Source organism: Colobus angolensis, unplaced genomic scaffold (assembly GCF_000951035.1).
Source record: "Colobus angolensis palliatus isolate OR3802 unplaced genomic scaffold, Cang.pa_1.0 Scaffold15, whole genome shotgun sequence".
Lineage (NCBI taxonomy): Eukaryota > Metazoa > Chordata > Mammalia > Primates > Cercopithecidae > Colobus > Colobus angolensis.
Genome location: NW_012114599.1, coordinates 13,078,752 through 13,097,370, shown reverse-complemented (window position 1 = coordinate 13,097,370; position 18,619 = coordinate 13,078,752). Strand labels below are relative to the sequence as shown.

The 18,619-nt window shown below is 41.4% G+C and overlaps 2 protein-coding genes across 2 annotated transcripts in view; one reads left to right on the top strand and one right to left on the bottom strand.

Moving 5' to 3' along the window:
- Positions 1 to 17,980, top strand: part of CRIM1 (cysteine rich transmembrane BMP regulator 1 (chordin-like)) — a 197,723-nt gene extending 179,743 nt beyond the window's left edge. The window contains exons 14-17 of the mRNA XM_011935981.1: positions 3,719 to 3,913; positions 11,016 to 11,138; positions 13,871 to 14,058; positions 15,394 to 17,980. Of these exons, the coding sequence (XP_011791371.1) occupies positions 3,719 to 3,913; positions 11,016 to 11,138; positions 13,871 to 14,058; positions 15,394 to 15,570 (683 nt within the window). The 3' untranslated portion in view covers positions 15,571 to 17,980. The remainder of the gene's footprint in view (positions 1 to 3,718; positions 3,914 to 11,015; positions 11,139 to 13,870; positions 14,059 to 15,393) is intronic.
- Positions 17,981 to 18,287: 307 nt separating this feature from the next.
- The window catches only part of FEZ2 (fasciculation and elongation protein zeta 2 (zygin II)), a 44,258-nt gene continuing 43,926 nt past the window's right edge, over positions 18,288 to 18,619 (bottom strand). Inside the window, exon 9 of the mRNA XM_011935980.1 lies at positions 18,288 to 18,350. The gene's annotated coding sequence lies outside the window, so the exon portion shown is untranslated. The remainder of the gene's footprint in view (positions 18,351 to 18,619) is intronic.

Here is an 18,619-nt window from a genome sequence, read left to right as displayed (position 1 = left end):
AAGGCAGGTAGATGGCTTGAGGCCAGGAGTTCAAGACCAGCCTGGGCAACACAGTGAGACTCCATCTCCACAAAAAAAAAAACAAAAAAAAAAAAAAAAGTCCATTAAATAACAGGAAACAAAAGGAAAACTCCACAAAAAAAAAAAAAAAAAAAAAAAAACCTAACATTTATCCAGGCATAGTGGTGCACACCAGTAGTCCTAACTACTCAGGAGGCTAAAGCAGGAGGATCGCTCAAGCCCAGAAGTTCAAAGAGCTATGATTGCACCACTACACTCCAGCCTGGGCAACAGAGTGAGACCCTGTCTCTTGAGAAAAAGAAAAGTTACTGGTTTTCCCATTGCCTCCAAGGCATTCAGAGTGATTGTTCTTTCTCATATATCATTTTATAAATATTCTTTTAGACAGTGATCTCATACAGCTGCTGAATGAGTATTGACATAAACCCTGTATTATGCTGTAGCTCAGCATTTGATCTTTGATATTTCTTCTGTGGTTTTGATACATCAGTTGAAATTATTCTACATAGGTCAGTATCATTCGGAAAACACCACACGTCATGGCCAGGTGCTTTAGGTCCAGGCTCAGTCTCAGTTCTTCCCATCATTATTCTCATGTGTGTGGAGAGAGGAAGGGAAGGAAGGAAAGAAGGAATGAAGGAGAGAGGGAAAGAGGGAAGGAAGGAAGACAGGAGGGAAGGAAGGGAGGGAGGGAAGGTAAAAAGGAGAGAAGGAAGGATGGAGGGAAGGAAGGTAAAAAGGAGAGAAGGAAGGATGGAGGGAGGGAGGGTGAAAAGGAGAGAAGAAAGGATGGAGGGCCGGGCGCGGTGGCTCAAGCCTGTAATCCCAGCACTTTGGGAGGCCGAGACGGGCGGATCATGAGGTCAGGAGATCGAGACCATCCTGGCTAACACGGTGAAACCCCGTCTCTACTAAAAAAATACAAAAAACTAGCCGGGTGAGGTGGCGGGCGCCTGTGGTCCCAGCTACTCAGGAGGCTGAGGCAGGAGAATGGCGTAAACCCGGGAGGCGGAGCTTGCAGTGAGCTGAGATCCGGCCACTGCACTCCAGCCTGGGCGACAGAGCGAGACTCCGTCTCAAAAAAAAAAAAAAAAAAAAGGATGGAGGGAGAAGGAAGGAATGTAGATAGGTGAGGGAGGGGGAAGGAGAGAGGGAAAAGGAAGGAGGGAGGGGAAAGGAGGGAAGAAGGAAGGAAGGAAGGAGAGAGTGGGAAGGAAGGGAGAAACAGGGAAAGGAGATGAGGGTGGGGCAGGAAGGAGAAAAGGAAGGAAGGATGGAGGGGAAAGGAAGGAGGGAGAAGGAAGGAAAAAAGGAGAAAAGGAAGGAGGGAGGGAGGAGGAGGGAAGGAAGGAGGGAGGGAAGAGGAAGGGAGGGAGAAGGGAAGGAGGGAGGGAGGAAGGAAGGAAAGAAGGAAGCAAGGAAGGAAGGAAAAAAATAATAATATAGACAGTATAGACCACTGCTTGACCTTGAGTCAGAAGAGTTATGGACAAGATAGGATGAGAAGTTTCACCTTCCGTCTGATTTCTTTGTACAGTAATACTGTTACTCAAATTTTATTCAGTGATACTCCATTGTATGGACCAAGGTTCATATAAAATATAATCAGTGATACTGCTTAATGAAACGTTGCTTCCTTTCATAAAGAATTCTCAGCAAAATAAACTCTAAATTTGATGGCCAAAACTAATGTCCTCAATGCAGTGTGTTGGCTGGAAGTCAGAGTACTACTTAAATTAGGCTCATTGGATGATTTTGTTCAGCCAATTTGACATGTGCATTTTAGATACCTTAGTGAAGCTGCCTCCTTTAAGGATTCCATATTATCAAGAACGTCTGTCATGAGTTTCTTTTGAAAGTCTCCAAATGAGTTTTTAGCCTAATAATTAGTGTGCCAGAAGATTTCTGTGCAGCCTCTACAAACATCGGGAAGTGCATTTTTTAATAGATACTGAAAGATTGATCTCTAATTACAACTAGAACTTTCCATGATTACTTGACTTAATGTCCCTTGTTGAACTGTAGCCAGCAGTAATGAGAAAAATGATAGAAGTTGTTGAGAACATAAGAGATGAGGCACTTGACACTCGATCTCAGTTTCTTCTTTGGGCTTGCTTCTAACACTCGCCAATGGATTGAGATTTATATCTATGGAGTAAAGATTTTACAATATTAGGCCATTATTAGTGCCATTTATAAAGGTGCATATGCTTGAGTAGAGATGGCCTAAAGTATGTGGGTGGATGTGAGTAGGTATAAACAAATGCTACCCTATTTTGTATAAGGGACTTGGGACATGAGCGTCTTTGGATTTTGGTATTCATGGGGGTCCTAGAACCAGTCTCCCAAGGGTACCAAGGGACAATTGTAATTGGTAAGAAGAAAACGTAGAGACCACAGATCTGTGCGCATTTCTCTCTGTGACCTTCCTCTGGAAAAGCTCAGTCTGAAGCACGGACTGGGTCTTCAGAGAGAGCCACTTCCAGCTGCCTTAGAGCACTTGCTGCAAAGCTTGGGGCGGCTCAGAGAAAATGGGGCTCCTGATGTGGGCTTCTCACTGTGCCCTGAGATGTGCTGGGTTCTGTTTCTTGTGTCTATTCAATGAACTCTGACCCTTCAAGAGCTTCCCAGATGCTTTCCAGGAAGAACCCTGGGCCCTGGGGATGACTGCCTTCCTAAGGAACTTTCCTTCTAGATGCCTTTGTAGTTTTTCTTGCTTAAGTGACGAATGGTGAGTGGCGCTGCTTTTAGAATCTGAACATAAAATGTCCCTGGATCAGTAGGTGTCATCTAGTTATCAGTCTCGCGCTCACACCCCCGCCACCGGGTTTCGATTTGCCCCATCTCTGCTTTGCTGCTGGATGTGCTGGTTCTTGGGGCCTCACTCTGAACCACATTATTGTGTGCTAGAGGGAAATTTCTGTGTGTGAAATGTGGCCACTAGGGAGTCAGTAAGTTCAGGTACACCAGAAAAAGGCGGTGAGTCCCAGAGAAAGGAACCTTCAAGGAGAAGGTTGGAAGAGGGAGGAAATGAGTGTGACAAGGGACAATGGGAAGAAGGAGCAGAATATTTAAACTGTAAATCCCTGTATATACTGTATAGACAAATAGCTCTTTTTTTTTCTCAAAAACCACAGTTTTCTGGGGGAAAAAACGGATTGCAATGAAATGAAGCTGGTTTTAAAGTAGAAATGCCCTTGTGATGAGAGAAATCTATGCGGCATCCCTGGAAAACGAAGGAAGTGGTTGTCTCGGTGCCGACTCCCACTCAAGGGTTGCAGAGGAAACCTGCTAGTTCCCTGTGATGTTGCCATTATCACTCCTTACCATTCCCCTGTATTGTTTACAAAACAGGAACTTCTTGAATCCATCTCTGTAAATAAACTCAGCTGGACTTTTTATCAATCTCTTTATCTCTTTCTAGATGACAGTCTAAGGACACTTATCTAACGGGTACCATTGCCTGCCGGTTGTTGTAGTGACCACCCTGTGCTGGCCTCAGTGGCCACAAGATGAGAGCCCTGAGGGGGTCCTCCTAAGAAAAATGAAAGACTAGGGAAACAAAAGTTTCACCGAATTCCAGAAATCCCAAGGCATACTGTGATTATACAAAGCTATTCCCTTGATCTCTCACATGTAATAAGATCGTGTGCATTGTCACATCAGCGACTCCACCATGTGCTGTTCTTTTCACTAGAAGACACAATTCCAAAGAAGGTGGTGTGCCACTTCAGTGGGAAGGCCTATGCCGACGAGGAGCGGTGGGACCTTGACAGCTGCACCCACTGCTACTGCCTGCAGGGCCAGACCCTCTGCTCGACCGTCAGCTGCCCCCCTCTGCCCTGTGTTGAGCCCATCAACGTGGAAGGAAGTTGCTGCCCAATGTGTCCAGGTATCTAAGCCACCATCCTTCCATTTGTCAAGCTGTAATGTTGATTTAAGATGAAATCAAAGCAGAGCTCGACCTGCTTCCTCTTTCATTAGTTCGCATGGCCCAAGTAGCGTGTCAGGCCCAGTTAGCGCTTCCCACCCAAAGACCCTATGGGTAACTTGGAAAACCATGACCATCCAGATGAGGGGCAGATTTTGGTTCCATGCCAGAATTGCTCTGGTTCTTTTCTTCTCATTTGCATTCTCTAAACTTTAGTATAACCAAACCCATTAATGACACCTGCCCTATCAGAGTAGCACAGTTTTAGTGCAGTGTTGGACTAGCCTAGAGAAGGTGGTCCAAGATGGGACCCAGAAGGGAAGATGCTTAAGAGCCATTACACTGTGAAAATATATTAGAACCAAAGCGGAAGACCTGCATTTAAAGAATGTAGTTCTGGTTCATTCTTTTTTTAGTTCATCAGTTCCAGCCAGTACCCATATTATCCATGCAGCCCTCTCCCAAGCCCTCAGCTGAACCTCCCATCTCTTTCCACACATAACGCAACCCCTGAGCATATCCCAGCTGGCTGTTTTGAATCCCTGCACCTGCATCTTTCCCCACGCCCCACTCTTCATGTCTGCTGCATTATCCATCTCATAGTTTCAAACCTAAGTCCTTCTCAGCTGCCCAGAGCCTCCCCTAGCCCTTCTCTTAGTTTCCATGTCTGCACCTCCTGCCAAAACTATTCCTCTTTCCCCTCCGTCTAATCCCAGAAGTGTAAGACCTGAGCCCTCTCCATGGGGACTGAACCCCTAGACACACAGATTTCCCAGATAGTATAGACCACACAGACCCAAGTGAAGGCTCACTCTAAGACTTCATTGAGGTCCTGAGCGAGTCAAGAGCTTTTCTGTCTTACCTCGATTCTCATGTTTTCTCACAGCATTATATTAGAGAACCTTGTTCTGTTCAATACAGGGAGCTGGGAAGCATGCCAATTCAGAAGTGCATCTGTACTATGCAGTTGTAAGAGAGGGCAGTTGTTAAACCCAGAGAGTTTAAGTGAGCTCTGCACATGTTGGCCTTTTGTTTAGGCGTTGTGCAAACTATCCCCAATTGAGCATTTCTAAAAATGTCCATTTATCTCCTAAAAAGGATAGGATGTTCTGCCAGGTAAGGGGGTGGAACCATTTTTCAGAGCCTTCAGTTGGGTTCTCTTGATAGTTTTCCATACACACTTGGTGTGTGTATGCAAAAAAGGAAAGTCTTAAGTGTTTTAAATGAGAATAAGAAAAAATATGTGGTTTTCCACTGGAATTATTTTATCTAGTATATATTCACCTATGTTTCACAAGTTTCATACCAATTTCCCCAGTAATAGGCTTTTAATGATATAAATGATGAAACTTGACCTTATTTATTTCACGAAGAGTCATTTAATGCCTTTTATGTGCCAAGCACTGTTCTAGGCACTGAGGACACGGCAGTGACCAAATAGCAGTGCACACGTAGCTTACATTGTAGTAGGGAGAAACCAGGCAGCAAACAGGTAAACAGTAACTAGGCAGCCACCAAGATGGGGATCAGGCTCTGGAGAAAGGCATAGCAAGACAAAGAGGCTGGGGAGAAGTGGGGCAGGCAGGTTGTTTTGTATTATGTAGAATGGTCAGGGAGTACCTTACCAACAAGATGAGATTTAATGAAGAGACCCAGAATTGCAGTTCTCATGGGGAAGAGGCAGAACCTTTGGGTGTAGCCAGGGCCAGGGCCCTGGAGTGGGAACATGCTGTGCATGTTCAAGGTGCATGTTCAGGAGGAGCTGTGTGGAGGTAACTCAGTGAGCAAGGAGGAGGTAAGAAGTGGGGCAGAGAGGCAGCCATGGCCAGACATAAAGGCTCTCACAGATGAGTGCAGGATTGTATTGAGTGAGATGAAACCTTGGAAGGTTTGGAGCAGGGAGCGACAGCATCTGACTTACCTTTGAATGGGATTTCTCTGGTGCTGGGTTGAACATAGACTGTGGGGCATGGAGGTCAAGAGTGAAAGCAGAGAGATCAACTTTGAGGCTTTTTTAAGAATCCAAGTGAGAAATGACAGTGACTTGAACAGGGTGGTAGCCGTGGAGGTGGGGAGAAGTGGGCAGGTTCTGACTATGCCATATCAGTCGCATCAGTAGGATTTGAATATATGTGGGGAGTGAGTGGGAGAGGAGCCAAGGATGACTACGACATTTTGGTTTGGGGCATTTTTAGCTTGAAATACTCAGCATCAAAGTGGAGATAATGAATAGACAATATCTAATCTGGGGTTCAGGAAAGAGATTGAAAGTAGATCTACAAATTTGAAAGTTGTCAACCATAGTTGGTTTCTAGTCTCAAGGTTTTTAAGCCTTGAGACTAGATGAGATGACCCAAGAGTAAGAATAAATAGAAAAGAAAAGAGAGCGCAGGACTGAGCCCTGAGACCTTCTAACTTTTGGAGATTGAGCAGGTGCAGAGGGCCTAGCAAAATAAATAGAGAAGGAGCACCAGGAATAAAGGAGGAAGCCAAGAGGGTCAGTGACATGGAAGCCAGGTGGAGAAAGGGTTTCTGGTAGGAAAGAGTAAACAGCTGAATCAAGCGCCACTGTTAGCCAAGTAAGATGCAATGTGGGAACTGACTTGTGCATTTAGCACTGCTGTAATGAACTTCACAGAAGTACAGTGGTGGAGGCAAAGTCTAATCAGAGTGGTTTCAAAACAGAATGGGAGAGGTGAATTGGATTCACCTCTCCCATTGGGAGTTACGGTCATGCAACTCTCATGCAGACCATGCAAAGTTCATGACTAAGATGGACTATGAAGTTGAGTGTCCTTGGAGGGTTTCACAGAGAAAGGACGTGAGCTAGATTTTAAAGGACAGATGTGCTCTCTTCATTGGAGTGAAGAGGATAACCTGACCAAGACCTGAGATGGGAAAAGTCAAGGCCGGTGCCTCTAAGGTCAAGGCCAATGCCCCTAGAGCAGTGAGTTCTAGTAGCAGTAGGTAAGGACAGAAACACTAGCTTGGCCAGGATTTTTCAGGCCTTAATTATCAAATGAAGAGTATAGATTTTGTTCTTCATAGGGAATGGGAAGGTTTATTTTTGAGCAGCTGAATGACATGATCACAAAGGTGTTTTGGGGTAACCTTTGTGTAATGGGGTGGTGTGCAGGAATGACTAAAGCAGAGAGATACCAGAGGCCAGGACAGCTGTAACATGTACTGCAAATGTCCTAGGTGTGATAATAAGGACCCAAATTCAGGTAGTGGTGGTAGAAATAGAGGTAGATTCATTCTCCTTGGTTTGTGAGTTTCATAAGAGAGAGTACAGATACTGCTAACATCCTTGTTCATCATTAGAGATTTCTCCAGTGACTTCTCAGTTAAGATTTACTGTTGGGTTGAAATTTAATTTCTGTTGATTAACTCTCCTTTCTGCATCTGCTGTATTCCTGATGAAACATTTTTCCATCTTTAAGCAATATTGCAATCAGTTGAGCTTGTGCCACCTTCTATTTGATCCAGTATGGGCTGCCAGGAAGGCTGCATTCCTGTCCCATTCTTGCATTGGTTCATTGTGTGATCTTAGTCAAGACTCATCACCAAAGTTTCAGGCTTCCATTTCTCATCTGGATAGCACATGCCACCTCCCAGAAATGTTGTGAGGATTATACCATCTCAGAAATGATGGTGTGGGAGGGAGCACTTCCCAGTCTGTCCAGCAAGAACCTTGCTTTGTCCTTTAGACATTCTGAATATCCTCTTTCTTTACAAAACACTGTCCACCTTCACCATATTTGGATATGCGTACAGAACCTATGAGCTGTTAGGTGATTAGCACCTGTCTCATTTTACAGAAGAAACTGAGGTTCAGGAAAGTTAAGAGTGTTATCCAAAGTCATGCAGCTGGTTATCAGAGGATGAGACCCCTGTTCCTAAATTGACCTCAGGTTCCATCTCCCAAAAAAATGCGGACCTCAGCTTGTGAGCACCAGCCACCTCGCCCCATATTCCAGAAGAGGACATTTTTAAGGAAGGCAGCTCTTAACAGATGACCAGATGCCTCCGAAAGTAAAATATATCCCCAGTAAATTATCTTGAGTTCCTCCAAGGCTCAGATCAAGTATGAGCACAGGCGTGATTGTGACCATGTGCCCATGATCTTTCTGGCAGGGCTGGATGTAGCTTTTTGTAAGTCGCCCTGGCACTGTCCATCTGCTATGCCAACAGCTATAAAGGGCTCTTGTAGTAAATACCAGAAGGGTTCTATTTTAGAGTCTTGGGTTGAAGGCGGTCTTTAGCCATGGAAGAAGGCCTGGGTCTAGGCGTGGAAGCAAATAGCATTCCCACTTCTTTTTGTTTCAACAAGCAGTTTTTTAACTAAAGAATTGTTCTTTTTGGCAAAACTGCTCAGAGGCAGCTTCCCTTTTATGTTCAAATTAAAGGGAAATGACTCTCTTCCCTTGGACTTGAGGACTGTGAACTGGGAGCTGTGAGTGTTTTGTGATAAAGAAGGAGGTGTGGGTGGATTTTAATCAGAGGTGAACTGAGTGGTGGAGTGAGCTAATACACAGGACAGCTTATGAGCTGCTGGAAGTAAGAAGTAGCTGTCAGGCATCACTCATCAGGAGAGACCCATGGGGGCCAGGATTGGTCTCACTCAAAACTGTATGCCCAAAACCAATGCCTGCCATGTAGGAAGTGCTCAGGAAATATCTGTTGAACAAATGGTAATACAATTAATCACTGAAGGAGACATCCTCCTTCACCATAGAGCCTTCTAACTTTCCCTGCTGTTTCCAAGTAGAGCCCCTGTGGGAAGAGGACTCACTGTCATGCCTCAGCTTGGTGGAGTTTCACCTGAAATCTATCCATATGCACGGTCAAGGCAAAATAATTCCAAAGTTACTTCTCTACTGCTCTCACTCAGGAAAAAGCCTGAGGTGGAATTCCATCAGTCCCAGCTCTGGGGCCTCTGCAGAAGCTTTGACTACTTAGCCATTGACATTCACAGGTTTGGTGGAATCAGTGTCAAGTTCGCCCTTTACACTGAGGCCTCAGAAACCAGTGGCAGTTCGGCCCCTGTTGTCATAGGAAGGCTCAGTGTGAAGCCCTGGACTAGGCAGGGGAGGGACAGAAGGGTGTGTGACATTGAAAGGTGTCAAGTAAATGGCGACGTGGCTTTTCTGCCCATATTCACCCAGGAAATTCATACCACATATGAGAGCTTTTCAGTGGATGGATTAAATACCATCCCCCTACACACACCTCCCAGAGTCACCTAGTCTAAACCTACTGAATCAGGACCTGGGAGAGTCAGCACATTTTCTAAGCTCTTTGGGTAATTCTGATATGATTTTTAAAAATTTGAGAGTCAGTGGTTTGTGCTTAGGCCCCTGCGCCTGCAAATGGTAATACTTTCAGTAACTTCTATTTTTAATTCTTGAGTTTGCAGGGATGCACTGAACCTGTGGAAACTATAATTGTTCCCAGTTCTTTTTATGTCTAAAGGCTTTATAATATAACTAAGAAAGCAGAAGACTATTCTTGGAGGCAGCAAGAAAACTTGGGCTTTGGAATCACAGAACTGCATTTGAATCCCCGCTCTACCACTTACTAGATGCGTTTGAGCGATTGAACTTAACCTCTCTGGGTTTCTTTCCCTGGCTGGGTACTTAGTTAACTCATGGGGGAACCTTGGCAAGTACTCTCTTCTCTGTCACTTGCCTCTTCTCTCAAAGTCATCTTAAGGTTTACTTCTCAGAAGCCTGGTAACTTTGAAAACAATCACTCTAGCAGAGGGGATGATTAATCCTGTTTTAATTTATATACTGTATATTTTATGTTGGTCTAAATTAGGCAATGGTGAGTATTTAGGATGCTACGTGTTGAGTAATTGCTTTGTAAAAATCAGTGAATAATATGGCAGGATCTGGCCGACAGGAAATACGTGCATGACACAAACTTTTATTGTCACATTTTGAAAACAGGTTCTTAAGAATGAATTGCTTTAAAATGTGGGGCTAGTTGTCATCAGCTGGATAAAGTATAAATATAAAGAAATATTTGTAGGAGCTGAGAAAAGCTCTGATTTTTTTTTTTTTTTTTTGAAAAAAGACCTGATATTTGAGATAAATAATATTCTTCTCAGTTTGTTTTCTGTTGTAGTGTAATACCTATCTGGTCAAACTGGAAAATGTAAATATATTTACCGAAGATCAGTTTCTAATCTAAATGGTTCTAGTGGTAACATAATGGACATCTGAGACTTATGAGGTCTCCACAGTCTGTTCCCATGTAGGGGAAGAGAGAGGAGAGGAAATGGCCAAGAAGTCCATAAGAAGTGGACAATGCGTTAACTTTTTCGAGTTTTGCTAACATATTTTGTGTAAGTTATTCAACACCCCTATATTAAAGAGCAGCAGCTATTAAACACCAACATTTACCAACATTTATTAGCTGCTGGAAAGTAAAAGAAATAATTTCCGCCGGGCGCGGTGGCTCACGCCTGTACTCCCAGCACGTTCGGAGGCCGAGGCGGGTGGATCACAAGGTCAGGAAATTGAGACCATCCTGGCTAACGTGGTGAAACCTCGTCTCTACTAAAAATACAAAAAATTAGCTGGGCGTGGTGGCGGGCACCTGTAGTCCCAGCTACTCGGGAGCCTGAGGCAGGAGAATGGCGTGAACCCGGGAGGCGGAGCTTGCAGTGAGCTGAGATCGCGCTACTGCACTTCAGCCTGAGCAACAGAGTAAGACTCCGTCTCAAGAAAAAAAAAAAAAAAGAAAGAATTCCACTTCAGCTAGTCCCCTTCAGTTTCCATAAAGTTATAAAACCAACACCATTTGAACGTGAAAAAGCAGTTTTTGACCCTGGTGGAGTAGAGAATTCTTTTGTCTTTTAAATGTTACAAGACGCGTTCCTTTTCACTGCAAAGCTTGTGATTCTCTAGCATGAATGATGTAAATGGCAGAAACTGCATCTTTCACGTCCCAGGAAATGTGGGCTTGAATTGAGTGCACCATTTGGATTGAGAATACAAAAGCCAACAATACAGCAGCTTCATCATCTCTTATGAAAAATGTTCCCTTCTTTTAGAAATGTATGTCCCAGAACCAACCAATATACCCATTGAGAAGACAAACCATCGAGGAGAGGTTGACTTGGAGGTTCCCCTGTGGCCCACGCCTAGCGAAAATGATATCGTCCATCTCCCTAGAGGTAAGCATTGAAGGCAGCTGAGATCTGTCAGTTTTCTATGTGGTCTATTTTGGCTTTTTTCTAATTTTTAAAATTTCCTGTAACTTTTTAAATGACTTGCTGAAGTAAATTCAGATAACTGTTCCCGGGCAGACCTGCTTGGCTGAAACATATTTACACCACACATTGATATAATAAGTCAGCAGGTAACTGGCCCTCCTTGCTTAGAGACTTTGTAATGATGGAAATAAATATGTTCCTAGTCATAAGAGCTTCGTATCTGGAACTTCTAAGCCATCTCTCAAATGTATGTATATATACACTTTATAAGGAGAGTAATCAGGAATTAGTCACTGTCTCTTGTAGATTCTGCACTGAGCATTTGTACATTAGGTTACCGTCTACTTCTGGGCAGTTTTCACTTCATGCGAGTTAATTACCTGTGTTGATTTTTCCAGTCACCAGGTTTACTCCGTGCCTTTTTTTCTTGCTCTATCCTTTCAGTTTGTGTGCAATAAAGATGTTATTTTGTCTCCCAATAGCTGTTAATATTTCCTTTTCTTTATATAAAAGTAGACCTCTTCTTGATCAGTAATATAAACTAGCTCTTGGCCGTGACTCAGTACTGCCTCCTGTCTACTCCAACCATATTTTCCAAATCATTGCTATATAATTTTTGTATTTCTTTTGGAAGAAGCAATATTCATTGCTTGAGAGATTACTTGTCTGTGACTCTAGATATTCTAAACGTTATGCTTGGATCAAGCCAGATGACCAGAAAGCCAGTTTCCTGGGCCTAGTGTTTTTGGCTCTCTGTAAAATTGTTCTGACTGAATGTGCTTTAGCATTATGCTTACATTCACTCAGTCAATAAATATTAGTGCCTGCTGTATGCCAGGCCCTGTTCTAGAGGCTAGACTTCGGTCATAAGTATAGCCATACTTATAGTATGTTGAAGACCTGTGCATTGCATAGTATCTATGTTATAAAGCCCCTGAAGAGAAATTTTCTCATGCGTCAATAGCAAGAAAATGTATACTTCTCCTAGGCAACTGATTTGTTTTAACCTAGAAGACACTGTGAATCCTATTAAAGACTGATAGTTGTTTCCATTTTTGGCTTTGGCTGCTACAAAGCTCAAAGCTAACTTTTAGGGCTTGGTTTTAGAACAGAAACGGCACCGGAAGACTGAATTTTGTAAACAGACCTCACTTGCAGCTTCATTTTTCTTTCACCGAGACCTTCCTTAATTTATATCTTACTCTTCTTGTATGACACATATTCCTAAAACTTCTTTCTATTTCACTTGGAATATGGGAAAGTAAAATTCATTCTTTTATTCGTTGTGTATTTAAAATCTGAATTCATCAATAAAATGTTACTCTTATCTTTGACATTTTTCTTGATGCTGATAAATATGTTTCTATAAAGCTTTACTGCCATCTGCACCGGCTAAAATGATTAGGAATGTTTTCTACCTCCCATTCCTCCCTGCTCCCACCACCCCTCCAGAACACACACAGAAGCATGTATCATTTAAAATCTGAGTTTTAAACCACAGTCTTACATACCACAAAGCTCTGTCACTTCATGAGCTGAATTTCCAGAACAATTTGAGAGTAACTCCTTTCGGCATTGTGTGTCATGTGTCTTTCACTAAATTGATTGTTAATGCATTTAGAAAACCTGACTACAGTGATTTCAAAATAGAATAAAAATAAGGAAACTTTAGGGAGTGCCCCCTACTGGTATATATTTAACCTTATTTCTGTCTGCAACATACATTGTAAAATACTTTAAAAGAACATAAAGGTCGTCATTCATAAGTGCAAAACTAAATGTAGTCACCTATGCAATATAATTCATTAAGGCAGAAAAACTGTCTAATACGCCTAAGCAAGATATTCAACAAGTTTATGAAAAGTAAGACAATATTGCTTAGAGTTCAGTGAACCAGAGTATCAACCAAAAGACCAACCTCCTGATTCTGATTAGTTTTGATCTAATTAGTCTTAGTTATTACACTAGTAGGTAAGAGAATATACTTTGTTCTAGTCCCGTTTGCCAGTAAGCAAGGAGATCAGCTAATGTTTCTCCTTCAAAATCTGAGAAGACCATATATGTTAATAGTAATCAAAATATTTTAATGGTCTACTTCACTTTTTCAAAATCTACCTAAGCACCTTCTTATTTTCTTGATTAGCTAGAGCTGGCATCATCTTACCCAATTATTAAGATTGTCACTTTGATTTTTTTTTTTTTTTTTTTGAGACGGAGTCTCGCTTTGTCGCCTCGGCTGGAGTGCAGTGGCCGGATCTCAGCTCACTGCAAGCTCCGCCTCCCGGGTTTAGGCCATTCTCCTGCCTCAGCCTCCCGAGTAGCTGGGACTGCAGGCGCCCGCCACCTCGCCCGGCTAGTTCTTTGTATTTTTTAGTAGAGACGAGGTTTCACTGTGTTAGCCAGGATGGTCTCAATCTCCTGACCTCGTGATCCGCCCGTCTCGGCCTCCCAAAGTGCTGGGATTACAGGCTTGAGCCACCGCGCCCGGCCTTTTTTTTTTTAACATTCATCCCTAAGCGCTCTGCCCTCTACTAAGAGCTCTTTGGATCAAAATTAGATTTTAATCACATTTTTAGCCTGAAAAAACTGAGAAGCAATAAAACCAAGTTGCCAATCTCTATTTGCAATGTCATTAAAATAATCCTGAACAATTCCGGTTTAGGTAATAAATGCTTATAATTTTTTTTTCCTAGATATGGGTCACCTCCAGGTAGATTACAGAGATAACAGACTGCACCCAAGTGAAGATTCTTCACTGGACTCCATTGCTTCAGTTGTGGTTCCCATAATTATATGCCTGTCTATTATAATAGCATTCCTGTTCATCAATCAGAAGAAACAGTGGATACCACTGCTTTGCTGGTATCGAACACCAACTAAGGTACTGTCTTGAAAAAATCTCTTGAATGATGAATCTAGGAAAACTTACACTTATATTGAAATTGCTTGAAACCTTGTGTCTTAACCAGTGAAATTTTTACTTTGCTATTCATAGCCTCAAATCCATACCAGGCTATAGTATGAATCAAATATATAGTACTTGCCCAGGGTTGGACTTACCACAAGGTGAATTTTATCCATTGGTTAATGAATCCTGACCTTACATGGATCCAGTTTTCTGGAGGTACTCTCAAGTTTTCAAATGAACAAATACCTCTGGATTTATTCCTAAATCATTCTTTATATTAGACATTAAACTTGATCACCTGGCATTTATCAGTCATCAGTCAACTTAGAATTGGGAGGGAAAAGAAGTCACAAAGGGAGGGAGATAATACTCAGGAGAACGCTGGAAGATCATGAGGGTATACAGAAGGCAAAAGGACAGGTCAATGCATCAAAGGCAAGCACCAAGTGGAAAGGTCACAAAAGATGAAGAGGTGGTGGAAAGTAATAGTAGACAAGGTAGGGAGAGGCAGATTTCATATTGCGGGAGAAAATATATATATTTGTTTTCAGTACAAATGGTAAAGGGCCTCTAAAATCTGCCTATTTTGAAAGATAAGAAAAACCTGTATTAAGGGAAATAAATCATAATCCCTTCCAACTCTGATTCTGCCTTTTGCCTTGAGTTGGTTTATTTTAATCATACAACCTTAAGAATTGGAAACAGCCTGAACAATTATGTAATATAATTTACCATCTGGTTAACCCTTCCAAGTAAAAATTCTGTCCTGCGGTTATCCTGCCTCCGATTTTCCTTTGAATAAATGTGCATCGGGCACAGCCTCTATACTGGGTCAGGATACAGTTGCCAATGTCCAAAGCTGGGAAACAGACCCACTCATAAAGTGTATGGAATGACTAGAAACACACGGGCTGGCCCAGCCTGTGATGGTGTTCCGCAGTCTGAGTGATTAGAAATCATCCCTTTGTTTTTCAAATCTGCCTACCTTCCACTCATTCTTCAATCCCCTTTAAACACAGGTCTGCACTTCAAGGATTTGAAATCATTTCACCAGTCTTTTTTTTTTTTTCAGTTCTTTTATCTTCCTATTTGACATAGTTTTTTGACATTTCACCTTTAAATACAGTTTGTCAGTGTCCTTCATAAAAGTATAGTTGGTACTAGAACAGAATGTGATACTTTGCATACAGTCTGTCAATGAATTGTGAAACTATTATCTCACCTGAGTTAGGTACTAAATTTCTGTTCATTTGCAATAATGTAAAGCAGCTAATTCTTTGTGGTTTTATTCCTCCTCTCATTAAATAGCCTTCTTCTTTAAATAATCAGCTAGTATCTGTGGACTGCAAGAAAGGAACCAGAGTCCAGGTGGACAGTTCCCAGAGAATGCTAAGAATTGCAGAACCAGATGCAAGATTCAGTGGCTTCTACAGCATGCAAAAACAGAACCATCTACAGGCAGACAATTTCTACCAGACAGTGTGAAGAAAGGCAACTCAGTTGCGGTTTCAAAAGACAGAAGATGACTCAATCTGCTCAAAAAAGTAAACTAGAATTTGTGCACTTGCTTAGTGGATTGTATTGGATTGTGACTTGATGTACAGCGCTAAGACCTTACTGGGATGGGCTCTGTCTACAGCAATGTGCAGAACAAGCATTCCCACTTTTCCTCAAGATAACTGACCAAGTGTTTTCTTAGAACCAAAGTTTTTAAAGTTGCTAAGATATATTTGCCTGTAAGATAGCTGTAGAGATATTTGGGGTGGGGACAGTGAGTTTCGATGGGGAAATGGGTGGGAGGGTGGTGTCGGGAAGAAAAATTGGTCAGCTTGGCTCGGGGAGAAACCTGGTAACGTAAAAGCAGTTCAGTGGCCCAGAGGATATTTTTTTTCCTATTGCTCTGAAGACTGCACTGGTTGCTGCAAAGCTCAGGCCTGAATGAGCAGGAAACAAAAAAGGCCTTGCGACCCAGCTGCCATAACCACCTTAGAACTACCAGACGAGCACATCAGAACCTTTTGACAGCCATCCCAGGTCTAAAGCCACAAGTTTCTTTTCTATACAGTCACAACTGCAGTAGGCAGTGAGGAAGCCAGAGAAATGCGATAGCAACATTTCTCTAAAGCGGGTTATTAAGGATATATACAGTTATACTTTTTGCTGCTTTTATTTTCTTCCAAGCCAATCAGCCAGTTCCTAGCAGAGTCAGCACATGAACAAGATCTAAGTCATTTCTTGATGTGAGCACTGGAGCTTTTCTTACAACAACGTGACAGGAAGGAGGGAGAGGGTGGCGAACACCAGGCATTTCCAGGGGCTATATTTCACTGTTTGTTGTTGCTTTGTTCTGTTATATTGTTGGTTGTTCATAGTTTTTGTTGAAGCTCTAGCTTAAGAAGAAACTTTTTTTAAAGACTGTTTGGGGATTCTTTTTCCTTATTATATACTGATTCTACAAAATAGAAACTACTTCATTTTAATTGTATATTATTCAAGCACCTTTGTTGAAGCTCAAAAAAAATGATGCCTCTTTAAACTTTAGCAATTATAGGAGTATTTATGTAACTATGCTTCAAAAAACAAAAGTATTTGTGTGCATGTGTATATAATATATATATACATATATATTTATACACATACAATTTATGTTTTCCTGTTGAATGTATTTTTGAGATTTTAACCAGAACAAAGGCAGATAAACAGGCATTCCATATCAATGCTTTGATCACTTACAAATTTTTTTGAATAACACAAAATCTCATTCTACCTGCAGTTTAATTGGAAAGATGTGTGTGAGTATGTATGTGTGTGTGTGTGTGTGTGTGCACGCACGCCTTGAGCAGTCAGCATTGCACCTGCTATGGAGAAGGGTATTCCTTTATTAAAATCTTCCTCATTTGGATTTGCTTTCAGTTGATTTTCAATTTGCTCACTGGCCAGAGACATTGATGGCAGTTCTTATCTGCATCACTAATCAGCTCCTGGATTTTTTTTTTTTTTTTTCAAACAATGGTTTGAAACAACTACTGGAATATTGTCCACAATAAGCTGGAAGTTTGTTGATGTATGCCTCAAATATAACTGACTGTATACTATAGTGTTAACTTTTCAAACAGCCCTTAGCACTTTTATATTAATTAACCCATTTGTGCATTGAGTTTTCTTTTAAAAATGCTTGTTGTGAAAGACACAGATACCCAGTATGCTTAATGTGAAAAGAAAATGTGTTCTGTTTTGTAAAGGAACTTTCAAGTATTGTTGTAAATACTTGGACAGAGGTTGCTGAACTTTAAAAAAAATTAATTTATTATTATAATGACCTAATTTATTAATCTGAAGATTAACCATTTTTTTGTCTTAGAATATCAAAAAGAAAAAGAAAAAGGTGTTCTAGCTGTTTGCATCAAAGGAAAAAAAGATTTATTATCAAGGGGCAATATTTTTATCTTTTTCCAAAATAAATTTGTTAATATGTTACCGAAATAGATTGACATCAGCCTGATTAGTATGAATTTTGTTGATAATTAATCCATTCCTGGCATAAAAAGTCTTTATCAAAAAAAATTGTAGATGCTTGCTTTTTGTTTTTTCAATCATGGCCATATTATGAAAATACTAACAGGATATAGGACAAGGTGTAAATTTTTTTATTATTATTTTAAAGATATGATTTATCCTGAGTGCTGTATCTATTACTCTTTTACTTTGGTTCCTGTTGTGCTCTTGTAAAAGAAAAACAAATCTAATTTCCTGAAGAATAAACCAGATATATGGCACTTGGAGTGCACCACAGTGCTACAGTTTGCTTTTGTTTTCTCCAAAACACACAAAGCTGTAAGAGAATTAGCTGCAACCTGATTCTTGGCAGGAAATAAACAAACATTGTGAGTTGAAATCACACAGTGTAACTTCCAAAAAGATTCCATCTCTGGGATCCGAAAGACAGATTGTCCTTTTAAGGTTATTAATTAGTCCAGTGAACCTCTGGTGTCACAAGAAGTCCCCGGGCCTTTGTCGTTAGGCGGGCCCTTCCCAAGGAATCCTTGCAAAAAGATGAGTGTCTCCCAGAGTAACAGCATAGCGGTGCTGTTTTCAGGGAGACAAGAAACCTACCTGCTGTCAGAAACGTGCTCATAACCAGTATCAAAATTAACTTGCTACGCACAGGAGGATTGTGGTGGGAAACCCCACGGTAGTTCAATGCTGAAGAAGAAAGACTTTACCAAGCAAAAGCAGAGGAAGCCTGACTACAAAGAGGCTTTGAGCTGCTGGGAAAAAATAGGTATGTTTTCATACATTTTAGAAGCATCCATTTAAGAATGAGCTATAAACAGACCACTGTTGAATCTCCTTTAAAAAAATATATCCCCTAAGGACTTTCTGCTACATCATATACCCTTTAAAGCTACATTTCTTCAGTACAAGGCATCATTTTTACAAATTCACATCAAATTAAATTATTAATATTACTGGGTATGTGTGTATCTGGGGAAAGGGCCAGTAAGTTCCACATAAGAACGTTAATAAAATAAGG